This window comes from Schistocerca nitens, chromosome 11 (genome assembly GCF_023898315.1).
Source record: "Schistocerca nitens isolate TAMUIC-IGC-003100 chromosome 11, iqSchNite1.1, whole genome shotgun sequence".
NCBI classification, from domain to species: domain Eukaryota; kingdom Metazoa; phylum Arthropoda; class Insecta; order Orthoptera; family Acrididae; genus Schistocerca; species Schistocerca nitens.
Genome location: NC_064624.1, coordinates 45,972,819 through 45,994,377, shown reverse-complemented (window position 1 = coordinate 45,994,377; position 21,559 = coordinate 45,972,819). Strand labels below are relative to the sequence as shown.

At 44.7% G+C, this 21,559-nt stretch overlaps 1 protein-coding gene across 8 annotated transcripts in view; it reads right to left on the bottom strand.

Moving 5' to 3' along the window:
* LOC126212970 (zinc finger protein 724-like) overlaps positions 1-3,135 on the bottom strand; it is a 132,344-nt gene extending 129,209 nt beyond the window's left edge. For 4 of the 8 annotated variants that reach the window (XM_049940498.1, XM_049940494.1, XM_049940497.1 and 1 more), the window contains exons 1-2: positions 3,003-3,134; positions 1,537-1,625 (exon numbers count right to left, since the gene is read on the bottom strand). Coding sequence is in view for 5 of the 8 variants with exons in the window: in XM_049940494.1 (XP_049796451.1) it covers positions 1,537-1,608 (72 nt within the window). In the remaining 3 variants the exon portion in view is untranslated. Of the gene's footprint in view, positions 1-1,536; positions 1,626-2,634; positions 2,938-3,002 lie in introns of those variants that run through there. The other 4 variants (XM_049940496.1, XM_049940499.1, XM_049940495.1 and 1 more) reach the window with 4 other exon arrangements.
* Between the last annotated feature and the right edge of the window lie 18,424 nt (positions 3,136-21,559).

The following is a 21,559-nucleotide window of genomic DNA, read 5'->3' as shown; positions in this document are numbered from 1 at the left end:
AGAGAAGACTTATTGTGGGTAAAAGTTACAATCTAGGCACCATTTGTATTTTTTAGTAAACATTAGGCTGTGCTACTGGTCAATTTGCTACATCCTTTATTTGGCTTTCACATTTCTAGGCTTTGTCAGCTCACACCCACATTGCCACCTTTCAACTTAGGCTAGGCCTTGAGCTGCACTATGGGTCAGTCACCACAACCAATATTTCAAGAGGGGCTAAGCACCCCGTTTTAACCTTGTAGCGTTTGAATAGTTCTGTGGTTCAGGTCCAAGGTGAACGATTCTTCAAATTGCTTTTCATTCACATGCTGTGTGTTGTGCATACATATCATTCTATATGTCAAACAATCATTATGCCAGAGGTAAAAGCCAAAGCCTGAACTATGTTGGGTCTAACCAATCTTTTACTGTATTTAATAAAAGTATAGTATATTTACTTTCTGATCACTTTCTCATGGTGTTGGTTTAGGTCTACTGTACTGATACTTCTCATCAAATGAATTGCCACACATAGTTTGTACAAACTATAATAAAACACTCACATATATTCAAATGCAAATGCTGCACTAATGCTATCACAGTACTTCTGCAGTTGCACCCAACATGGATGTTTAAACAGACTTGTTCAGCACAGATAGTTGAAAAGTAGTTTGTGTGATTGTCTCAGGACCCTCAGTTCTGGTTGGCAGAATAAAAATATTAATGGGACCAAGTGAATTTGTTTGCCTGCTGATAGCCAAATACCCTACAAACAGTTTCACTACATCAGATTTTAAGTGACATGTATATGTAAGATTATTGACAGCAGTAACTAACATTCTGCCAGTTTCACAAACAATGTGTGTAACAATGTGCAGCAAACGCAGAAAGTGATTATGAACAAACCTATCAATATTTAATATGTAACCCCACGGCTTCATCAAAACTGCTGCTGACATACAAACTGATTCTGCACCTACCAGCTGTGTACCAATTTATGCTTCCAGGTGATATTTGTCTGAAATTTAACTTTAGTGCTGACAGTTCTACTTACACTTTGTTCACATATTCAGAATCAACGCCTAATGTTAATAGTACTACAAAATGTACATCTCAGGTTGGTGACCATGCGAATGTGACTTTAAAGTTATTTACAATTAACTTATTTTACATCATCAATAAATAAATGACAATTCTCATTCCACACCACAATACACTGCAATAATGCATTAACTGTAGCCATACCATTTATAAATGTAATGGCACTTAACATTCACTATAGTCAGTTATTCTTAAGCTGCACATTAAGGTTGTCATTTAAAAGAATTTTATCAGAGTAAAATTTACTGAACATTAAATTGAAACTCTTGCTCAGTTCTATGTGAGGTTTAATACAAGGCTTATTTCAAACTGTGCAACATGTAATATTTAAGACACTGTTGATCAGTTTAGTAAACAATTACTCGTTTCCAGCAGTATGACATGAATTTTATGTATTCACACACTATACACATAAATTACTGAAACACAGTTAAGAAATATGAGTAAGCTACTCACCATGGAGTGTAACTCAATTTTTACTTCATCTGTTTCCTCTTTTTTTATGCACATAGTTGGGTCCTGGTCCATGGCTTCAGTTCTACAGTCTGAAAAAGAAAAGCAATCATATAAGAATAGGTGCACTGTTTCCATTGTTACCATGAGGTATCGCTCAAAGGCAGTATTTTCACTCATCTACTGCGTGCAGTAGATGAGCGATTACACAGGAAACAGATTCAAAGTGGCTGAGGAAAAGTGTGTTCAGTGATATAAGCTCATTTACATTTTTCATGTCATGAAGAGTGAGAACAATCAAAATAACATGCACTGGAAATGGAGTATTTACAGTTGCTACTGGTTCTTTGTAACACTGGCTTGTAGATACTGTCCTATGTGGCAATTTTGGAAGATGTGTATTTTCTTGTGCATGCACTAACTTCAATATTACAAACAATCAAAACAATCAATAGATCGAAGAGAAATTACTGGATAAAACCAAATATTTCATTCTACACTTTGTTCGTTGTGTTATTTTCAGTCCAACAGGGACATGATGAAAATCTCGACATACAGATTGTTTATCAATGACTATGCATATTCAACATAGGTATTACTGAAACTTTCTCCATCTGTATTCATTCACCGTTGTATACTCAATTTACCATAAGCATCATTTTGGAATCTTAACCTGGTATTAAAGAAAACCATAAACATGTAACGTAGATTGCACACTGCAATGCCGAAGCTCTCATTCTTAATTACCATCAAGATTAAACACTGGTGAGTTTTTTCTTACGAAACTGATTTACTGAAACTACTTCCTACTAACTGTAACTATGATGAGTGATCTATTGAGATCTGATGACATGTAATGCTATATGTTTGACGAATTACAGTTAACTTGTACCTCATATTTCGCCAGTTCCTAAATTACAGTATTCTTATACAGTAGTCCATTAAAACCCACACACTACAACAAAATGGTATTTACACATGATTAGACGAATATAACGACACGAATAATCAAAGCACAGTGAAAACTAACAAAATTCAACATAATTACAGCATTTCCTTTCATGTGAACTTGCTCAAACCATTAATTGAAAAAATGCTTACGTTAGCACTACAATCTGGCGCCGCTCTATGTCTACATCAGATCACAGCAAGTTATCATCACGAACATTATGACACTTAAGTCAACATAACCGCACTAACATAGCGAATGTTTGAACTTCACTGTCCGCCTTTTCCCGTCAGTCACGAAATACATGACGGATATCACTGCATAGGCAAACTGCTCCTGACAACACGTCATAATCTCAACCGTTTCTTTTATGAAGATACACGTAGCGACTTTACCGGACAGGCCAAAAATAGCAACCACTAATAAATCAGGTATTTGGCTGTTATGAACATAACCTGAAAAATTACAACATTCACACACCGTCATCAACCCAGCTATTATTGTAATATAAATGAAATACCGTGTTAATTTACTCCCGGAACAATTTTTTCACTCAATCTTGTTTGCAGATTATAAACGCTTATAAATTACCACGAGAATGTCACACACAAATTTCCGCAAAGTCACGACGTTGCAGCTGACTACACACTGACACCAGCTAAAACAAAGAACTTCCACCAAGACGAAGCTCTATGCCGTGGGCTGTGAGACAAGCAGTAAGGTAGAAAGGGAAAGATAAAATGCGAAAATTAAATTCCATGGGATATTCTATCCCTTTGGTAAACCCTTATCGCTATTTTAGTACAACAACGAGATAACGTAAAATAGTTGTTACTGAAGGAATGCATTTGAAAGTTTTTGGAATTTTAAATCTTCACTCTACTGTATGGGAAGCACTATTCTGAACAGGGACATCACATCGTCGTAACTTTCCTTTGTTACAGGCAGGACGGGCATGCACAAAGTGCTTGACAGTGAGAACCTGTAGATTTTTCTTGTTAGAGTTATGAGCTCTAAACTCTTCTTCAAAGTTTTCTTTAAATCGCGTAACAAATGGACGCTGTTTTATGATATTCCCATCCGAAGAAGAAAGGAAGATTAGATTTAACGTCCCATCGACATCAAGGTCAAGAGACAGTGCACAAGCTCGGACTGTGTTAAGGATGGGGAAGGAAATCGGCCATGCCGTTTGAAATGGAACACCCCAGTTTTTGCTTGGAGCTATTTAGGGAAGTCACGGAAAACCTTTTTAAAATTCTGTAGTGACTGCCATATGCAATGAGGTACATTCCATTTCACTGTGATGAATAAACATGATTTTCAAATCAAGGAATTATAGGTTAGATTTTCCAGTGTTTGATTAATTCTAGGTTAGATATTTCCTGAAGAGCGGACGAGCACATTGCTGCAACAAATCGGTTTGGATTCTGTCCTGCACAACAATCGCTAAAATGAGCTTTCCCGTTGCAGATAGAGCCTTCAACATCCATACAAATCTCGCTATCTCACATCTTCCTCGCTTTTCTTGTATTTCCGAGCACAGGAAACAGTCTTTTTGTTTTGTCTTTATCTTGTTGTCTGTAAAATTAAAAACAAAAATCAGTCGCTGCTTATAAAACAAAGCACTGTTGATGGGATCAGTTGTTCTCAACAAAACCTGCTGGAAACAGAAGTTGCAGTTTACAAAAGTCCTATATAAGTTTTGGGCTCACTCCATCTCTTGTTTCATCTCCTGTCTGTTTCTAAAAGATGAGCATTATAATTAGGTGTAGGTGCTCCTTTATTGACACCAGTGGTGCTCTAGGGCATGTATAGACGTCACTTATCTTTTTTTGTGATGATGAATACAGATACTATAATCCTCTGAAACTGTCTTCCTGTAAATATGGTCTGTATGCACAGATTTGTACAGGGATCTCATGAGTGTGATGTTAAGCGACAATCTTAGGAATTTTATTTTCTTTTTCCAGAGTGAACGTAGTAAGACTGAGCCACTGAAAAACTCACAACTTGATTCCTCACACCATCTCAGATTTCTGGTGAACTCAATTTCCTTAGATGATGGTCCTTCTGCCTACTTCAATTGTGTTTTCCAAAGCTCTTTCTTCATCACTATAACCCCAACACCTTAACAGATTCCAAGTTTATTCAGTAACATGGTCTTACAGACTTGGATTCATTCTGTTCCTCATAGCAAGTAGAACATAACAGTGAAGTTCCTTTTTGAGTTCACTCATGTGCTAGCTTTTAAGGATCTTGCCGGAATTACTGCAAATAAAGCCTCTTTTTCTCTCATACATCTCTAATTTGTAATATCTTTAAGAAATGTTCAGCCTTTGTGCATGGACAAATTTCTTATGACATTTACTTCTGCAGTTGTCTCAACATGAATCTTTCATGTAAGATCCTGGAACATGGAGTCCTCTCGATGAAATTTTGGATTCTTTGCACAAGTATCTGATTTTGAAAACATTTATATCCCTGTTTTCTCAATTTTTATATAATTTTTATGGTACTGCTTGTCCTTCAAAGTGTTTCTCCTCTGTGTCTAAATTCTGTTCTGTAAAGGGGTGCACATCGGTAATGTCACCTTCATTGACTGTCTGCAATAGCTCTGAACTTGGTCACCATCAGTTAGCTTTAACTGCTTCTAATTAACATTTGCTCATTTTTGTGGGTCTTCATCTGATTCATCACCAAATGTTAGATGGTGTTCCAAAATAGGAGAGATATCTGATGACAGATGTGAATCACGATTGTTGTCACTGGCGAGGAAAGTATACTGACTGATTTGAGTGGTTTCTCATTCAGGAAACCAGAAGAATCAAGTCTCACTCTTCAGCTAGACAAAAATTTTAAAAAAGTGCTTCCATTCTGCACCCAGTGAAACGAAGGAAACAGGAAAGAGAAATGAAACGTTGAAATTTGATTTCTAGGCTGCAGTATTTCAGAAGAACATTGTTAAACATACAAGCAAGAGACTGCAATTCTATAGAGCAGTGGTTCCCAACAGGTGGTCCACGGACCCCCAGGGGTCCGCGAGCTATGCCAGAGGGATCCGCAAGATGCTATTAGTATAAAAAACATATCAAATATTTCGTATGATAACAGATATTTTTGTTTTGGTAGCTTTCTGCATGAGCAGAGCATTAGCGAACGCTAACTTCTGCGTTTAGCCTCTTCCTAGAGACAACTGACACTAGCACACTCTAAGACGGGACGGGACGGGACGGCGCGAGACGCGTCCCGTCCTAGAGTGTGCTAGTGTCAGTTGGCTCTGGGAAGAGGCTAAACGCAGAAGTTAGCGTTCGCTAAAGCTCTGCTCATGCTGAAAGTGCGAGAGACGCGCACGAGACGAGAGACACGAAACGAGACACGAGACGCTTCAGGAAATGGGAAGTTTCAACCCACAACAACGCCATCGTCATTGCACTCGCACAGACGAAGCTGCAGGAGTTACTGTTCCGGCTTCAGTTGCTATGAATCCACATGTGAGCACACAGCAGCCTGAACACGCGATTGGCATTCCTAAATCCAGTGTACATCGTGTTCTTACACGTCACCTGTTCCATCCTTACCATGTACACCTATATCAAGAATTGCATGGGAATGATTTCCAGAATCGTGTACAGTTCTGTCAGTGGCACAGCAGCAAATCCTCCCTAACCCGATGTACTTCTCCAATGTTCTACACTCCTGGAAATGGAAAAAAGAACACATTGACACCGGTGTGTCAGACCCACCATACTTGCTCCGGGCACTGCGAGAGGGCTGTACAAGCAATGATCACACGCACGGCACAGCGGACACACCAGGAACCGCGGTGTTGGCCGTCGAATGGCGCTAGCTGCGCAGCATTTGTGCACCGCCGCCGTCAGTGTCAGCCAGTTTGCCGTGGCATACGGAGCTCCATCGCAGTCTTTAACACTGGTAGCATGCCGCGACCGCGTGTACGTGAACCGTATGTGCAGTTGACGGACTTTGAGCGAGGGCGTATAGTGGGCATGCAGGAGGCCGGGTGGACGTACCGCCGAATTGCTCAACACGTGGGGCGTGAGGTCTCCACAGTACATCGATGTTGTCGCCAGTGGTCGGCGGAAGGTGCACGTGCCCGTCGACCTGGGACCGGACCGCAGCGACGCACGGATGCACGCCAAGACCGTAGGATCCTACGCAGTGCCGTAGGGGACCGCACCGCCACTTCCCACAAATTAGGGACACTGTTGCTCCTGGGGTATCGGCGAGGACCATTCGCAACCGTCTCCATGAAGCTGGGCTATGGTCCTGCACACCGTTAGGCCGTCTTCCGCTCACGCCCCAACATCGTGCAGCCCGCCTCCAGTGGTGTCGCGACAGGCGTGAATGGAGGGACGAATGGAGACGTGTCGTCTTCAGCGATGAGAGTCGCTTCTGCCTTGGTGCCAATGATGGTCGTATGCGTGTTTGGCGCCGTGCAGGTGAGCGCCACAATCAGGACTGCATACGACCGAGGCACACAGGACCAACACCCGGCATCATGGTGTGGGGAGCGATCTCCTACACTGACCGTACACCACTGGTGATCGTCGAGGGGACACTGAATAGTGCACGGTACATCCAAACCGTCATCGAACCCATCGTTCTACCATTCCTAGACCGGCAAGGGAACTTGATGTTCCAACAGGACAATGCACGTCCGCATGTGTCCCGTGCCACCCAACGTGCTCTAGAAGGTGTAAGTCAACTACCCTGGCCAGCAAGATCTCCGGATCTGTCCCCCATTGAGAATGTTTGGGACTGGATGAAGCGTCGCCTCACGCGGTCTGCACGTCCAGCACGAACGCTGGTCCAACTGAGACGCCAGGTGGAAATGGCATGGCAAGCCGTTCCACAGGACTACATCCAGCATCTCTACGGTCGTCTCCATGGGAGAATAGCAGCCTGCATTGCTGCGAAAGGTGGATATACACTGTACTAGTGCCGACATTGTGCATGCTCTGTTGCCTGTGTCTATGTGCCTGTGGTTCTGTCAGTGTGATCATGTGATGTATCTGACCCCAGGAATGTGTCAATAAAGTTTCCCCTTCCTGGGACAATGAATTCACGGTGTTCTTATTTCAATTTCCAGGAGTGTATTTACTGATGATGTTTCTTCTCGCTACTCCCCGTTTCTCATTTTTCTGAGTGTGGGAGTTTTCGTGCTTTTTATTTTCTTGGACAAATGTACAACACCCATAATTCATTTATTAGTTAATGGAGTAACTTCTGGGTTGAAAATCAGGCAGTCTTACATTGCCGCCACGTAACTGGTGCTTATTATACACTTTTTTTTGTTAAGTGTTCGCTTGTAGTCAGGGTTATTTGATTTCGTCAGTGTTTTAGACAATAGATCGGGTCTGAAATGCTCTAGTTTCTTTCAGGCTACTTTTTGTTGGTAATTTTCTTTTCTGTCTGTGCTTAAGAGAGGTTCAACAGAGTTCACGTCGACACTCCACAGAAAAGCCCATTCCTGCACAGTAGACAACCAACTCCAAATACTAACTGCCGTTTGTGGAAAAGATTAAATTCAAATAGTACTGTCACACAACTAATGCAAATGGGGCGCTGAGAGCCACAAGGGCCAAAAGCACGCCGTCTTCGACTCCCATATTTGAGAATTTCAAAGAAACCAATGGGACAGTGGGACAACTATTCGTTAATGTTCAGATACACATAGAATGTGGGCCTACCGACATAAACATGACAGACGTCAGAAACATCAACAAATGCTACAGTCTCCCAATCGACCATTATGTGCTTTATGGCTCTAAGCGCCTCGAATGGATTCCTGTATGATAAAATCCAGAACTTTATGTAGTATACTTCAGAATCCCATGAAATATCTTTTTTTATCAGTATAACTATAGCATTCACTGATTCCGATCTGATTTTATTATACAGTGAGTGAATTTGCATATCTGTGTAGCGCGCTATCACCTTGTGGGATTTATGGCGAACGTAGATGAAGGTCTGCTGCAGTGCACTGGCACCTCGTGGCACTGGCATATACAGGGTGTTTCAAAATGAATACATGGGTTTTAAGACTTTGTACTACATATTATGTTCACTTTAAGATTATAAATAATACATCAAATGATAGAGAAACACGAACAGTTTTTCTTACAATTATTCAGTGTGAACACCGACCACACATTGAGTCGATAGGCGAGTTGTTCCGAAACCTTGATCAATGTGTCAGGAGTAACTGTTGCAGTAACACTGCAAAGTCGGATAGGTTCAAATGGCTCTGAGCACTATGGGACTTAACATCTATGGTCATCAGTCCCCTAGAACTTAGAACTACTTAAACCTAACTAACCTAAGGACATCAAACAACACCCAGCCATCACGAGGCAGAGAAAATCCCTGACCCAGCCGGGAATCGAACCCGGGAACCCGGGCGTGGGAAGCGAGAACGCTACCGCACGACCACGAGATGCGGGCAAAGTCGGATAGATCAGCTGGTATCGGAGGGACATACACATGTTCATGTCAGATCGTGTGTGAACGTGGTCACGCTTGAAATGCCAGGTCAATCGGCTCCTTCCGCCCAATTGACTGCTCGGATACAAATAGAAATAACTTCCATAATAAAATCTTTGAAAATAAAGCATTCTAGTGGTTACGATGAAATATCAAACTTAATTACGGCATCTTCTTGTGAGTTTAATACAATTCAAAGTTACTTGTGTAACCAATCAATTGTAACTGTGACATTTCCTGACTGACTAAAATATGCAGATGTTAAGCCTCTATTCAAGAAAGGGGATAAAGAGATACCATACAACTACACACCGATTTCACTTTTGCCAGCATTCTCAAAAATTTTGGAAAAAGTAATGTACAGGCAGCTTCTCAACCATCTGACCACAACTAACATTATCAAGAACACTGTTTAGATTTCTGGAGGGTTCTGATATCGAGAAGGCTATTTACACATACAGTGAAAATTTACTTAATTCGTTGAATAACCAGTTACAAGCAGCAGGTATTTTCTGTGATTTGTCAAAGGCATTCGATTGTGTGAACCACAACATCCTTTTAAATAAATTAGAATTCTATGGTGTCATAGGCAGTGCTGCAAAATGCTTCAAGTCATACCTTTCTAATAGGAAACAAAATGTGTCAGTGCAAGGGACTAGTGAATTAAGTCATCAGTCATCATCAGAATGGGAAGAAATTACATGTGGTGTCCCACAAGGATCCATCTTAGGACCCTTGCTTTTTCTTGTGTAAATTAATGATCTCGCATCAGTTACACTGCCAGAAGCAGAGTTCGTTTTGTTTGCAGATGACAAGTATTGCAATAAATAGTATGTCGAGTGTAGTTCTGGAAACATCTGCTAATGATATTTTCATAGATATTAATAAATGGTTTAAAGCCAACTCACTGACATTAAACTTCAAAAAGACTCACTATATGCAGTTCAGAACCTGTAAGAGGTTTCCACCCAGCATATGCATAAAGTATGAAGAAGAGCAGATAGAAGAGGTTGACAGTCTTAAATTCCTGGGATTACAACTTGATAAATTCAGTTGGTAGGAGTACGCTACAGAACTGCAGAAACACCTTAAATCTGTATTTGCAATTCGAGTGTTAGCAGACACAGGCGACATAAAAATGAAAAAGCTTGCATACTTTGCCTACTTTCATTCCATAATGTCATATGGTATAATATTTTGGGGTAACTCTTCAAGTCAAAAGTTTCCCGAGTCCAAAAGCGTGTAATATGTATATGTTGTTCAGTAAATTCACGGACGTCCTGTAGAAACCTCTTCGAAGAACTGGGTATACTAACTACTGCCTCTCGGTACATTTATTCCTTAATGAAATTTGTCCTAAATAATGTATCTCTTTTTCCAACAAACAGTTCAGTTCATACATACAATACCAGGAACAAGAATGATCTGCACAAGGACTTAAAAGCACTAGTTCAAAAAGGGGTCCACTACTCAGGAACACTCATCTTCAATAATTAGCCAGCTAACATAAAAAATTTAGTCACAAATAAAGATCAGTTTAAAGGAGCCTGAAGGACTTACTAGTCGCCAACTCCTACTCCACTGACGAATTTTTTAATAGAAACAAATGATCTGTATATATTCATACTATTAGTACTGTTATTTCAGCTTCCTGAAGAGGGGCAGCAGCCTTTTCAGTAGTTGCAGGGGCAACAGTCTGGATGATTGACTGATCTGGCCTTGTAACATTAACCGAAACGGCCTTGCTGTGCTGGTACTGCGAACGGCTAAAAGCAAGGGGAAACTACAGCCATAATTTTTCCCGAGGACATGCAGCTTTACTGTATGATTAAATGATGATGGCGTCCTCTTGGGTAAAATATTCCGGAGGTAAAATAGTCCCCCATTCGGATTTCCGGGCGGGGACTACTCAAGAGGACGTCGTTATCAAGAGAAAGAAAACTGGCATTCTACGGATCGGAGCGTGGAATGTCAGATCCCTTAATCGGGCAGGTAGGTTAGAAAATTTAAAAAGGGAAATGGAAAGGTTAAAGTTAGATATAGTGGGAATTAGTGAAGTTCGGTGGCAGGAGGAACAAGACTTTTGGTCAGGTGATTACAGGGTTATAAATACAAAATCAAATAGGGGTAATGCAGGAGTAGGTTTAATAATGAATAAAAAAATAGGAGTGCGGGTTAGCTACTACAAACAGCATAGTGAACGCATTATTGTGGCCAAGATAGACACAAAGCCCATGCCTACTACAGTAGTACAAGTTTATATGCCAACTAGCTCTGCAGATGATGAAGAAATTGATGAAATGTATGACGAGGTAAAAGAAACTATTCAGGTAGTGAAGGAAGACGAAAATTTAATAGTCATGGGTGACTGGAATTCGTCAGTAGGAAAAGGGAGAGAAGGAAACATAGTAGGTGAATATGGATTGGGGGGAAGAAATGAAAGAGGAAGCCGCCTTGTAGAATTATGCACAGAGCATAACTTAATCATAGCTAACACTTGGTTCAAGAATCATAAAAGAAGGTTGTATACCTGGAAGAATCCTGGAGATACTAATAGGTATGAGATAGATTATATAATGGTAAGACAGAGATTTAGGAACCAGGTTTTAAATTGTAAGACATTTCCAGGGGCAGATGTGGATTCTGACCACAATCTATTGGTTATGAACTGCAGATTGAAACTGAAGAAACTGCAAAAAGGTGGGAATTTAAGGAGATGGGACCTGGATAAACTGAAAGAACCAGAGGTTGTAGAGAGTTTCAAGGAGAGCATAAGGGAACAATTGACAGGAATGGGGGAAAGAAATACAGTAGAAGAAGAATGGGTAGCTCTGAGGGATGAAGTAGTGAAGGCAGCAGAGGATCAAGTAGGTAAAAAGACGAGGACTAATAGAAATCCTTGGGTAACAGAAGAAATATTGAATTTAATTGATGAAAGGAGAAAATATAAAAATGCAGTAAATGAAGCAGGCAAAAAGGAATACAAACGTCTCAAAAATGAGATCGACAGGAAGTGCAAAATGGCTAAGCAGGGATGGCTAGAGGACAAATGTAAGGATGTACAGGGTTATCTCACCAGGGGTAAAATAGATACTGCCTACAGGAAAATTAAAGAGACCTTTGGAGAGAAGAGAACCACTTGTATGAATATCAAGAGCTCAGATGGCAACCCAGTTCTAAGCAAAGAAGGGAAGGCAGAAAGGTGGAAGGAGTATATAGATGGTTTATACAAGGGCGATGTACTTGAGGACAGTATTATGGAAGTGGAAGAGGATGTAGATGAAGATGAAATGGGAGATAAGATACTGCGTGAAGAGTTTGACAGAGCACTGAAAGACCTGAGTCGAAACAAGGCCCCGGGAGTAGACAACATTCCATTAGAACTACTGATGGCCTTGGGAGAGCCAGTCATGACAAAACTCTACCATCTGGTGAGCAAGATGTATGAGACTGGCGAAATACCCACAGATTTCAAGAAGAATATAATAATTCCAATACCAAAGAAAGCAGGTGTTGACAGATGTGAAAATTACTGAACTATCAGTTTAATAAGTCACAGCTGCAAAATACTAACGCGAATTCTTTACAGACGAATGGAAAAACTGGTAGAAGCGGACCTCGGAGAAGATCAGTTTGGATTCCGTAGAAATGTTGGAACACGTGAGGCAATACTAACCTTACGACTTATCTTAGAAGAAAGATTAAGAAAAGGCAAACCTACGTTTCTAGCATTTGTAGACTTAGAGAAAGCTTTTGACAACGTTAACTGGAATACTCTCTTTCAAATTCTGAAGGTAGCAGGGGTAAAATACAGGGAGCGAAAGGCTATTTACAATTTGTACAGAAACCAGATGGCAGTTATAAGAGTCGAGGGGCATGAAAGGGAAGCAGTGGTTGGGAAAGGAGTGAGACAGGGTTGTAGCCTCTCCCCGATGTTATTCAATCTGTATATTGAGCAAGCAGTAAAGGAAACAAAAGAAAAATTTGGAGTAGGTATTAAAATTCATGGAGAAGAAGTAAAAACTTTGAGGTTCGCCGATGACATTGTAATTCTGTCAGAGACAGCAAAGGACTTGGAAGAGCAGTTGAACGGAATGGACAGTGTCTTGAAAGGAGGATATAAGATGAACATCAACAAAAGGAAAACGAGGATAATGGAATGTAGCCAAATTAAATCGGGTGATGCTGAGGGGATTAGATTAGGAAATGAGACACTTAAAGTAGTAAAGGAGTTTTGCTATTTAGGGAGCAAAATAACTGATGATGGTCGAAGTAGAGAGGATATAAAATGTAGACTGGCAATGGCAAGGAAATCGTTTCTGAAGAAGAGAAATTTGTTAACATCGAGTATAGATTTAAGTGTCAGGAAGTCGTTTCTGAAAGTATTTGTATGGAGTGTAGCCATGTATGGAAGTGAAACATGGACGATAACCAGTTTGGACAAGAAGAGAATAGAAGCTTTCGAAATGTGGTGTTACAGAAGAATGCTCAAGATAAGGTGGGTAGATCACGTAACTAATGAGGAGGTATTGAATAGGATTGGGGAGAAGAGAAGTTTGTGGCATAACTTGACTAGAAGAAGGGATCGGTGGGTAGGACATGTTCTGAGGCATCAAGGGATCACAAATTTAGCATTGGAGGGCAGCGTGGAGGGTAAAAATCGTAGAGGGAGACCAAGAGATCAATACACTAAGCAGATTCAGAAGGATGTAGGTTGCAGTAGGTACTGGGAGATGAAGAAGCTTGCACAGGATAGAGTAGCATGGAGAGCTGCATCAAACCAGTCTCAGGACTGAAGACCACAACAACAACAACAAGCAGATTCGAATGGATGTAAGATGCAGTAGCTGTGCAGAGATGGAGATGCTTGCACAGGATAGACGAGTGTGGAGCACTGTGACCACACCATCTTCAGGCTGAAGACTACAAGTTGCGAGACAAATTGCATTTCCTGTTAATGTAGGCCAGCAAAAGTAACAAAATCTTATTACATAGGTCAGTTGTGTACTTATTGCTAGAACTTTTATTTAACATAGCCTCTAGTGCATATAACTTCTGATGTATTTGTGTATACATGTATCAGTCACTGCAAACAGCCTTATATTAGGGAAAGCTACAACCTGTAATTCAATTTTCTTATGGCGACTGTCAACTAATAATAACGTCGATTTATTGTGTTTGCCACTTTAATCAAAAAGTGCGGCATTTTGGCAAAAAATGTCGAATCGATCATTCTACCATAACAGCACATCTAGCATTATGTATTGTCATCGTGCACTTTTGAGTATTGAACACGATGCATACTTGGTACTTGTGCCAAAGTGTTTCACAATGCTGTGATCAGGGACAGTCTTGGTTCAAGTCTGCTCCCCATCTATGAAGACTATTTTAGTGGTGCTGGAAAGAATTGGCACGCTGGTGTTATTACGTGTAGTTATAAGATATTCTGAACATCTCAAACAAACAGTGTCTTAAGGCAGAATGAAACAATACTTCAGGTAGATGGCAGTTACATCTTTTGTCATACTAGCAAATCTGTTTCGGTTTAAGCTCATAGGTGTATGTAGAATACTAAAGTTTCCAATGTCTCTGTGCTTCTCATTTCAGTGCTGTTAAATGCAGTTTAAGAACCACATCGATCCATTGTAAAAACTGTACTTCCATATCTCAAAAAATAAGGTTAAACGTTTATCACGTGACAAAATGTGAGATCTTAGCGAGATACCACTACCAGAAACCCAAGTTTCGATATCTTTAACAGTTTACGGTGTTTGACGAGTTGATTTCTTTTTTCTTTTTTTTGGGTTTAAGGGCGCTCAACTGCTGATGTCATTAGCACCCAGTCACTGTTGTTAGAGCACATGGAATCTGGTAAAACCCAAGGGGATGTGGGGGACACCAGAAGGACCTGACAAAGATGCAGATAAAATAAGTAAAAAGGTTAAATGTCTTTGGACAAGCCAGTTAGAGTTATAAAAGGCAGAATACGAGCAGCTGCTCGAGCGTCATCAGCTAAAACATCCGGTAAAGTAGATGGCAGGGAGAGGACAACACGAAATTGACTAAAACGGGGACACGACAATAAAAAATGGCGCACTGTTAATGCCTGACCACAAGGGCACTGCGGGGCTGGGTCACCAGAGAGCAGGTAGCGGTGGCTAAACCGGCAATTCCCAATCCGCAACCTGGTCAGAAGGACCTCCTCGCGCCGAGATGGTCGGGAGGATGTTGTCCAAGCAGTTGGGAGCGGTTTTACTGCCCGGAGCGTGTTTCCTTGGAGGGATGACCAAGCATCCCACCACAACGACACAAGCCTCTTACATACATCGCCACAAACGTCAGATGACGGGACACAATGGGAGGCTGGCCGAGGCAGGAGGACTGCAGCCTTGGCTGCAGCATCCGCAGCCTCATTCCCAGGCACTCCTACATGTCTGGGAACCCACAGAAAGCTGACAGAACCACCATTATCAGCGAAAGAATGGAGGGACTGCTGTATCCGTTGAATCAAGTGATGGACCGGATAGGGAGCTCCAAGGCTCTGAAGAGCACCGAGTGAGTCAGAGCAGAGTACATACGATGAATGGCGGTGGCGGCGGGCATACTGAACGGCCTGATGGAGAGCAAAAAGCTCGGCCGTAAAGCTGGAACATTGGTCGAGGAGCCGGTATTTAAAGATGGCGGCCCCGACGACAAAGGCACAGCCGACACCATCGTCAGTTTTGGAGCCATCGGTGTAAATAAAGGTGTGACCGGCAAGTCGAGCACGAAGTTCGACAAACCATGAGCAATACACTGCAGCCGGAGTACCCTCCTTCAGGAGTGAGCTGAGGTCGAGATAAATATGAACCGGAGCCCGGAGCCAAGGTGGTGTCGGGCTCTCACCTTCTCTGAAGGTGGTAGGGAGGGCAAAATCCAATTGTCGAAGCAGGCGACGGAAGCGAACTCCGGGGGGCAGCAGGGCAGACACATACAACCCGTACTGATGGTCGACAGAATCGGCGAAGGAGGACTTGTAAGAGGGGTGGTCGGGCATAGACAACAGCCGGCAGGCATACCAACACAGCAGTACGCCGCGCCGGTAGGTCAATGGTAACTCGGCAGCTTCAGCATAAAGACTCTCGACAGGACTAGTGTAGAAGGCTCCGGTCGCAAGACGTATCCCCCGATGGTGGATGGAGTTGAGCCGGCGAAAGAGGGATGGCCGAGCGGACGAGTAGACGAAGCTCCCATAATCCAGCTTCGATCGGACTATGGACCGATACAAGCGAAGCAGGACAGTGCGATCCGCTCCCCAAGATTAACTGCTAAGAACTCTGAGGACATTAAGGGAACGTGTACAACGGGCCACCAAATAAGAGACATGTGGATACCAACACAGTTTCCTGTCCAACGTGAGCCCTAGAAACTTAGTTGTGTCCACGAGTGGGAGAACAATGGGACCGAGATGTAAGGATGGCGGAAGGAACGCTTTATATCGCCAAAAGTTGATACAAACCGTCTTCTCTTCAGAGAACCGGAAGCCATTTACCACGCTCCATGAGTAGAGGCTGTCTAGACAACGCTGAAGGCAGCGCTCCAGGAGGCATGTTCTCTGGGCACTGCAGTAGATCGCGAAGTCATCGACAAAGAGAGAGCCTGAGACATTAGGTGGAATGCAATCCATGATTGATTGCGATGGCAAAAAGGGCTACGCTCAAGACGGAGCCCTGAGGCACTCCGTTCTCCTGGAGGAAGACGTCGGACAATACGGAACCCACACGTACCCTAAACTTTCGATCCGTTATAAAGGAATCAATAAAAAGGGGCAGGCGACCGCGTAGGCCCCACCTGTGCATAGTGCGGAGAATACCTCCTCTCCAACAGGTATCATAAGCCTTCTCCAAGTCGAAGAACACGGCTACCGTTTGGCGCCTTCGCAAAAAGTTGTTCATGATGAATGTCGACAAGGTCACAAGGTGGTCAACAGCGGAGCGGCGGCGACGAAAGCCGCATTGGACATTAGTAAGTAGCTGTCGAGATTCAAGAATCCAGACTAACCGAGCATTAACCATGCGCTCCATCACCTTACAGACACAGCTTGTAAGAGAAATGGGGCGGTAACTAGAAGGAAGGTGTCTATCCTTCCCGGGTTTGGGTATAGGAACAACAACGGCGTCACGCCAACGCATGGGGACTTGACCTTCGGTCCAGACGCGATTGTAGGTACGAAGAAGGAAGCTTTTGCCCGCTGGAGAAAGGTGTGCCAGCATCTGAACGTGAATGGCATCTGGCCCCGGAGCAGAGGACCGGGACAGTGCAAGCGCACGTTCGAGTTCCCGCATAGCAAAGGGGGCATTATAAGTTTCCAAATTCAGCGAGTGGAAGGAAGGTCGCCGAGCCTCTTCTGCCTCTTTCCTGGGAAGGAAGGCAGGATGGTAATGGGCGGAGCTTGAAACCTCCGCGAAAAAGCGGCCAAAGGCGTTGGAGACAGCCACAGGATCAAAAAGGACCTCATTACCTGAGGTCAGGCCAGGTACCGAGGAGTGGGCCTTAATGCCCGACAGCCGGCGCAGGCTACCCCAAACGACGGAAGAGGGAGTAAAACTGTTAAAGGAGCTGGTGAAAGAGGCCCAACAAGCTATTTTGCTGTCTTTGATGACTCTACGGCATTGCGCTCGGAGTCGTTGTATTCAATACAATTCGCCAACGTAGGATGGCGGCGAAAGGTGCGTAAAGCACGTCGTCGAGCACGGATAGCGTCCCTACAAGCCTCGTTCCACCAGGGGACGGAAACGCGACGTGAAGAAGAAGTAGTACGAGGAATGGAACGTTCGGCAGCATTGATGATAACAGCCGTGAGGTAGTCGACCTGAGTGTCACAACTGGGAAAATCGTGGTCCGGAAAGGTCGCCAGGGAGGAGTAAAGTCTCCAGTCAGCTTTCAGTATGTTCCAGCTCGAAGGACGTGGGGATGGGGTGTGGTGCAGGAGACGAACGACACAGGGGAAGTGGTCGCTCGAATAGGTGTCAGAAAGGACATACCACTCGAACCGACGGGCAAGAGTGGTAGAACAGATCGAGAGGGCCAAGTGGGAGCAGGTATGAGTCGGGGCGCCAGTACTGAGGCAGGCAAGATTGAGATGGTTGAAGACATCCGCCAAGAGTGAGCCTCTTTGACAGGATGCAGGAGAGACCCAAAGGGGATGATGGGCATTGAAGTCGCCAAACAATAAAAACGGTGGGGGAAGCTGAACGATCAGGTGCATCATGTCAGCCCGACTAACAGCAGATGACAGTGGAGTGTAGATGGTACAAACTGAAAAAGTAAAAGCAGAAAGAGTAATGCGGACAGCTATTGCTTGGAGTGGGGTGGTCAATGGGATGGGATGGTAATAGACATCGTCCCGAACGAGCAACATGACCCCACCATGAGCTGGGATACCGTCCATAGGGGTGAGGTCACACCGCGCCGAGGTATAGAGGGTAAAGGCAATACGGTCAGTCGGGCACAACTTGGTTTCCTGGAGACCAAGGACGAGCGGATAGTGCAGGCGGAGGAGCAGTTGTAATTCCTCCCGATTAGATCGAATACCTCTTATGTTCCAATGAAACAACGCCATCGCTAGTCAAAAAGTTGGGGGAACGAGACGGGGGAAGAGCTTGTCACCTCGACGGCCGCGGAGGGCTAGGTTTCGAGGGAACAACGCTACAACCGACGGGAGGCGGATCCGGTTCCATCGACTCGTCGCCAGCTGTGGCCGCTGTCCCTGGTTGTGTAGGAGGGGCAGCATCATTTGCCGACGAAAGGCCAGCTGAGCGCCTGGCAGCAGAGCGTCCCGGCGAAACTGAGGACGGCCGGGAGCAGCGAATCACGGATGGAGCGTCAGACGAAACGCGCCAGGGTGGAGAAGGGGATAGAGACTTCTTCTTGGAGGCCTTCTTGGAAGGCTGAGGAGGCACAGCGATGGTGGGCTGGACCCGAAGAAGGTCCTCACGTGCGGGGTCCGTTTTGGAACACCGGACCTCGGAAGCTGGGGTCCGGAACGTTTCCCCGATGGACGCCTGAGAAGAGGATCGCTTCTCAGGTGGCGTGGGGGGAGGAGGAGGAAGAAGGGTGGCCTCTGGGGCAGAGGGGGTGGGGGCCACGGGGGAGGAGGATTTGGAAGGGAGGGATTTGGGAGGCGGAGGCAGAGCCTCCTGATGGGTGGAGGAGGCGGAGGGGGGATAGAATAGGGGTGAGGATACCGCGGAAGGAGTGGACACAACTGAGGCAAACGAAGTGGTCAATGGCACGGGATGGAGGCAGTCATACTTCTTCCTGGCCTCAGAATAAGAGAGCCGATCCAAAGTTTTGATTTCTTGTATCTTCTTCTCCTTCTGATATGCGGGGCAGTCTGAGGATCTAGGCGAGTGGACGCCAGGACAATTAATGCACCGAGGTGGTGGGGTGCATGTATGTTCCTCACGAAGAGGACGTCCACAATCGCCACAAAGGGGCTCAGCCTCACACCGTGACGACATGTGCCCAAAGCGCAAACACCTAAAACAGCGCATAGGAGGCGGGACGTAAGGTCGCACGTCACACCGGTAGCACATCACCTTTACCTTCTCTGGGAGAACGTCCCCCTCGAAGGCGAGGATAAAGGCCCCGGTGTCGATGCGACGGTCTTTGGGGCCGCGCTGGACTCGCCGAACGAAATGCACGCCTCGGCGCTCCAGGTTGGCCCTGAGCTCCTCATCAGATTGTAGCAGGAGGTCACGATGAAAAATAACCCCCTGCGTCCTATTTAGTGCCAGATGTGGGACAATGGATACTGGGATGTCCCCTAGGCGGTCGCACGCCTGGAGCGCCGCCGACTGTGTGGCGGAGGTGGTCTTTATAAGAACGGACCCTGAACGCATCTTGCTGAGAGCCTCGATTTCCCTGAAGATGTCCTCAATGTGCTGAACAAAGAACATGGGCTTGGAGGTGGCGAATGTCCCCCCATCGGTTCGAGAACAGACCAAATAGCGGGGGAAGTACTTCGCCCCAAGCCGGCGGGCCTGTCCCTCCTCCCAAGGAGTGGCCAAGGGGGAAAGGGCAGGAGAACCAGAACTAGAAACGGTACCTTTTCTTTTGAAAGACTCGGCCGCAGAGCGACCTGATACGTGTTGACGTTTCATCTGCGAAACGTCCGCCCCGATACCACCCACTCCGACCAGGGGCTCTCCCCACGGGCGCCACCCAGCCGCAGCAAGGGCCACCTGGCAGGATGACCATTCCCGGGAGTCCTGATGCCCCAAGGAGACGGGCATCTACTCCTTGGCCGATGTGGGGAGGGTGCAGCTCAGGTATCGGCAGTACGATCCCTGTGTTGTCAGGGGGCTACAACCTAGAGGGTACATGACGACCCCACCACAACGGGCTGGCTACCGTGCTGGATTTCTGGTGCCATGGAAAGTCCTTCATGATCGCTGGTGCAGATGGAGATGCACTATGGGCGTAACTTTGACAACCCATCAGGCGTTTAGGCCCAATTTGAGGAATAGTGGGTATGGTTACAACGCCGGTGCAATGCTGAGTGCCAAGGTCTTAGTGCACTTAGGACCAGTGGTACACCACGTAAGGTGTCCTTCCCCAAAAGGCTCGTACTTCTGTAGAATTTTGAAAAATGGAGGTCAAACCCCAAGGGGGACCATCACATGGAAGGCCGAAACGGTTGAAACTCCTTTTAGTCGCCTCGTACGACAGGCAGGAATACCTCGGGCCTATTCTTACCCCGGACCCGCAGGGGCGTTGACGAGTTGATGACTACATGACTGCCGACAAACGGGAAGGAACAGATCAGATTGCATGTGATGATCTAGCAGCCCGTTCCCCGACGTACGATTCAGTATCTTGGAAACAGTGATAGCTACGGTTTTGCTCGCAACGTTAAATACAATGTCGACTTCTTGGCTACACTTTATATGCGATAATGTACAGGGACAGGCAAAATAATGTAAATATCTTCCTTGGGAATCTCATCAATAAGGGGTTGGAGCCCAATTTGCCTGTAATACAGCTGCGATTATTCTGGCATATAATAATTTGATAGTCTCCACTGGAATGTTTAGCCACTTTTCGATCAGAACCACTTCTAACTACTGTAGTGACTAAGGAGGCAGAAATATGCTCCAGACTGCACTCCAACCACGAGGGTAGGATAATTTTCAAATCTGGGGACTATGCTGGCCAGGGACGAGGCTGCAGCTCAGTTGCATACTCCTAACAACCCTCCCACAACAAAGGTCAGCATTTAATAACGATTGTGGGGTTGCTCACGCTGCTAAATACTACATTTTCGGGCAACAACAGTCATTATGTGGCAGGTGTCATTAGAGCACAGTTAATAGTCATTTCATGTAATAATGAAAAACTAGGCACTCATCTTTTTGTGTTTCCCACGCTGGTCTCGTCGTAAAATCATGGCTCAATCGTTGATAATCTAGGTGGTTATGATTCCAAGCTCGGATGCAAAAAGGCCTAGGTTTTATTCTGCTATATTCAAAAGTTTTGTAGATGCGCTTCTCAAACCATTCTTGGAGATTAAACCTTTCAAAGTTAGCACAATGG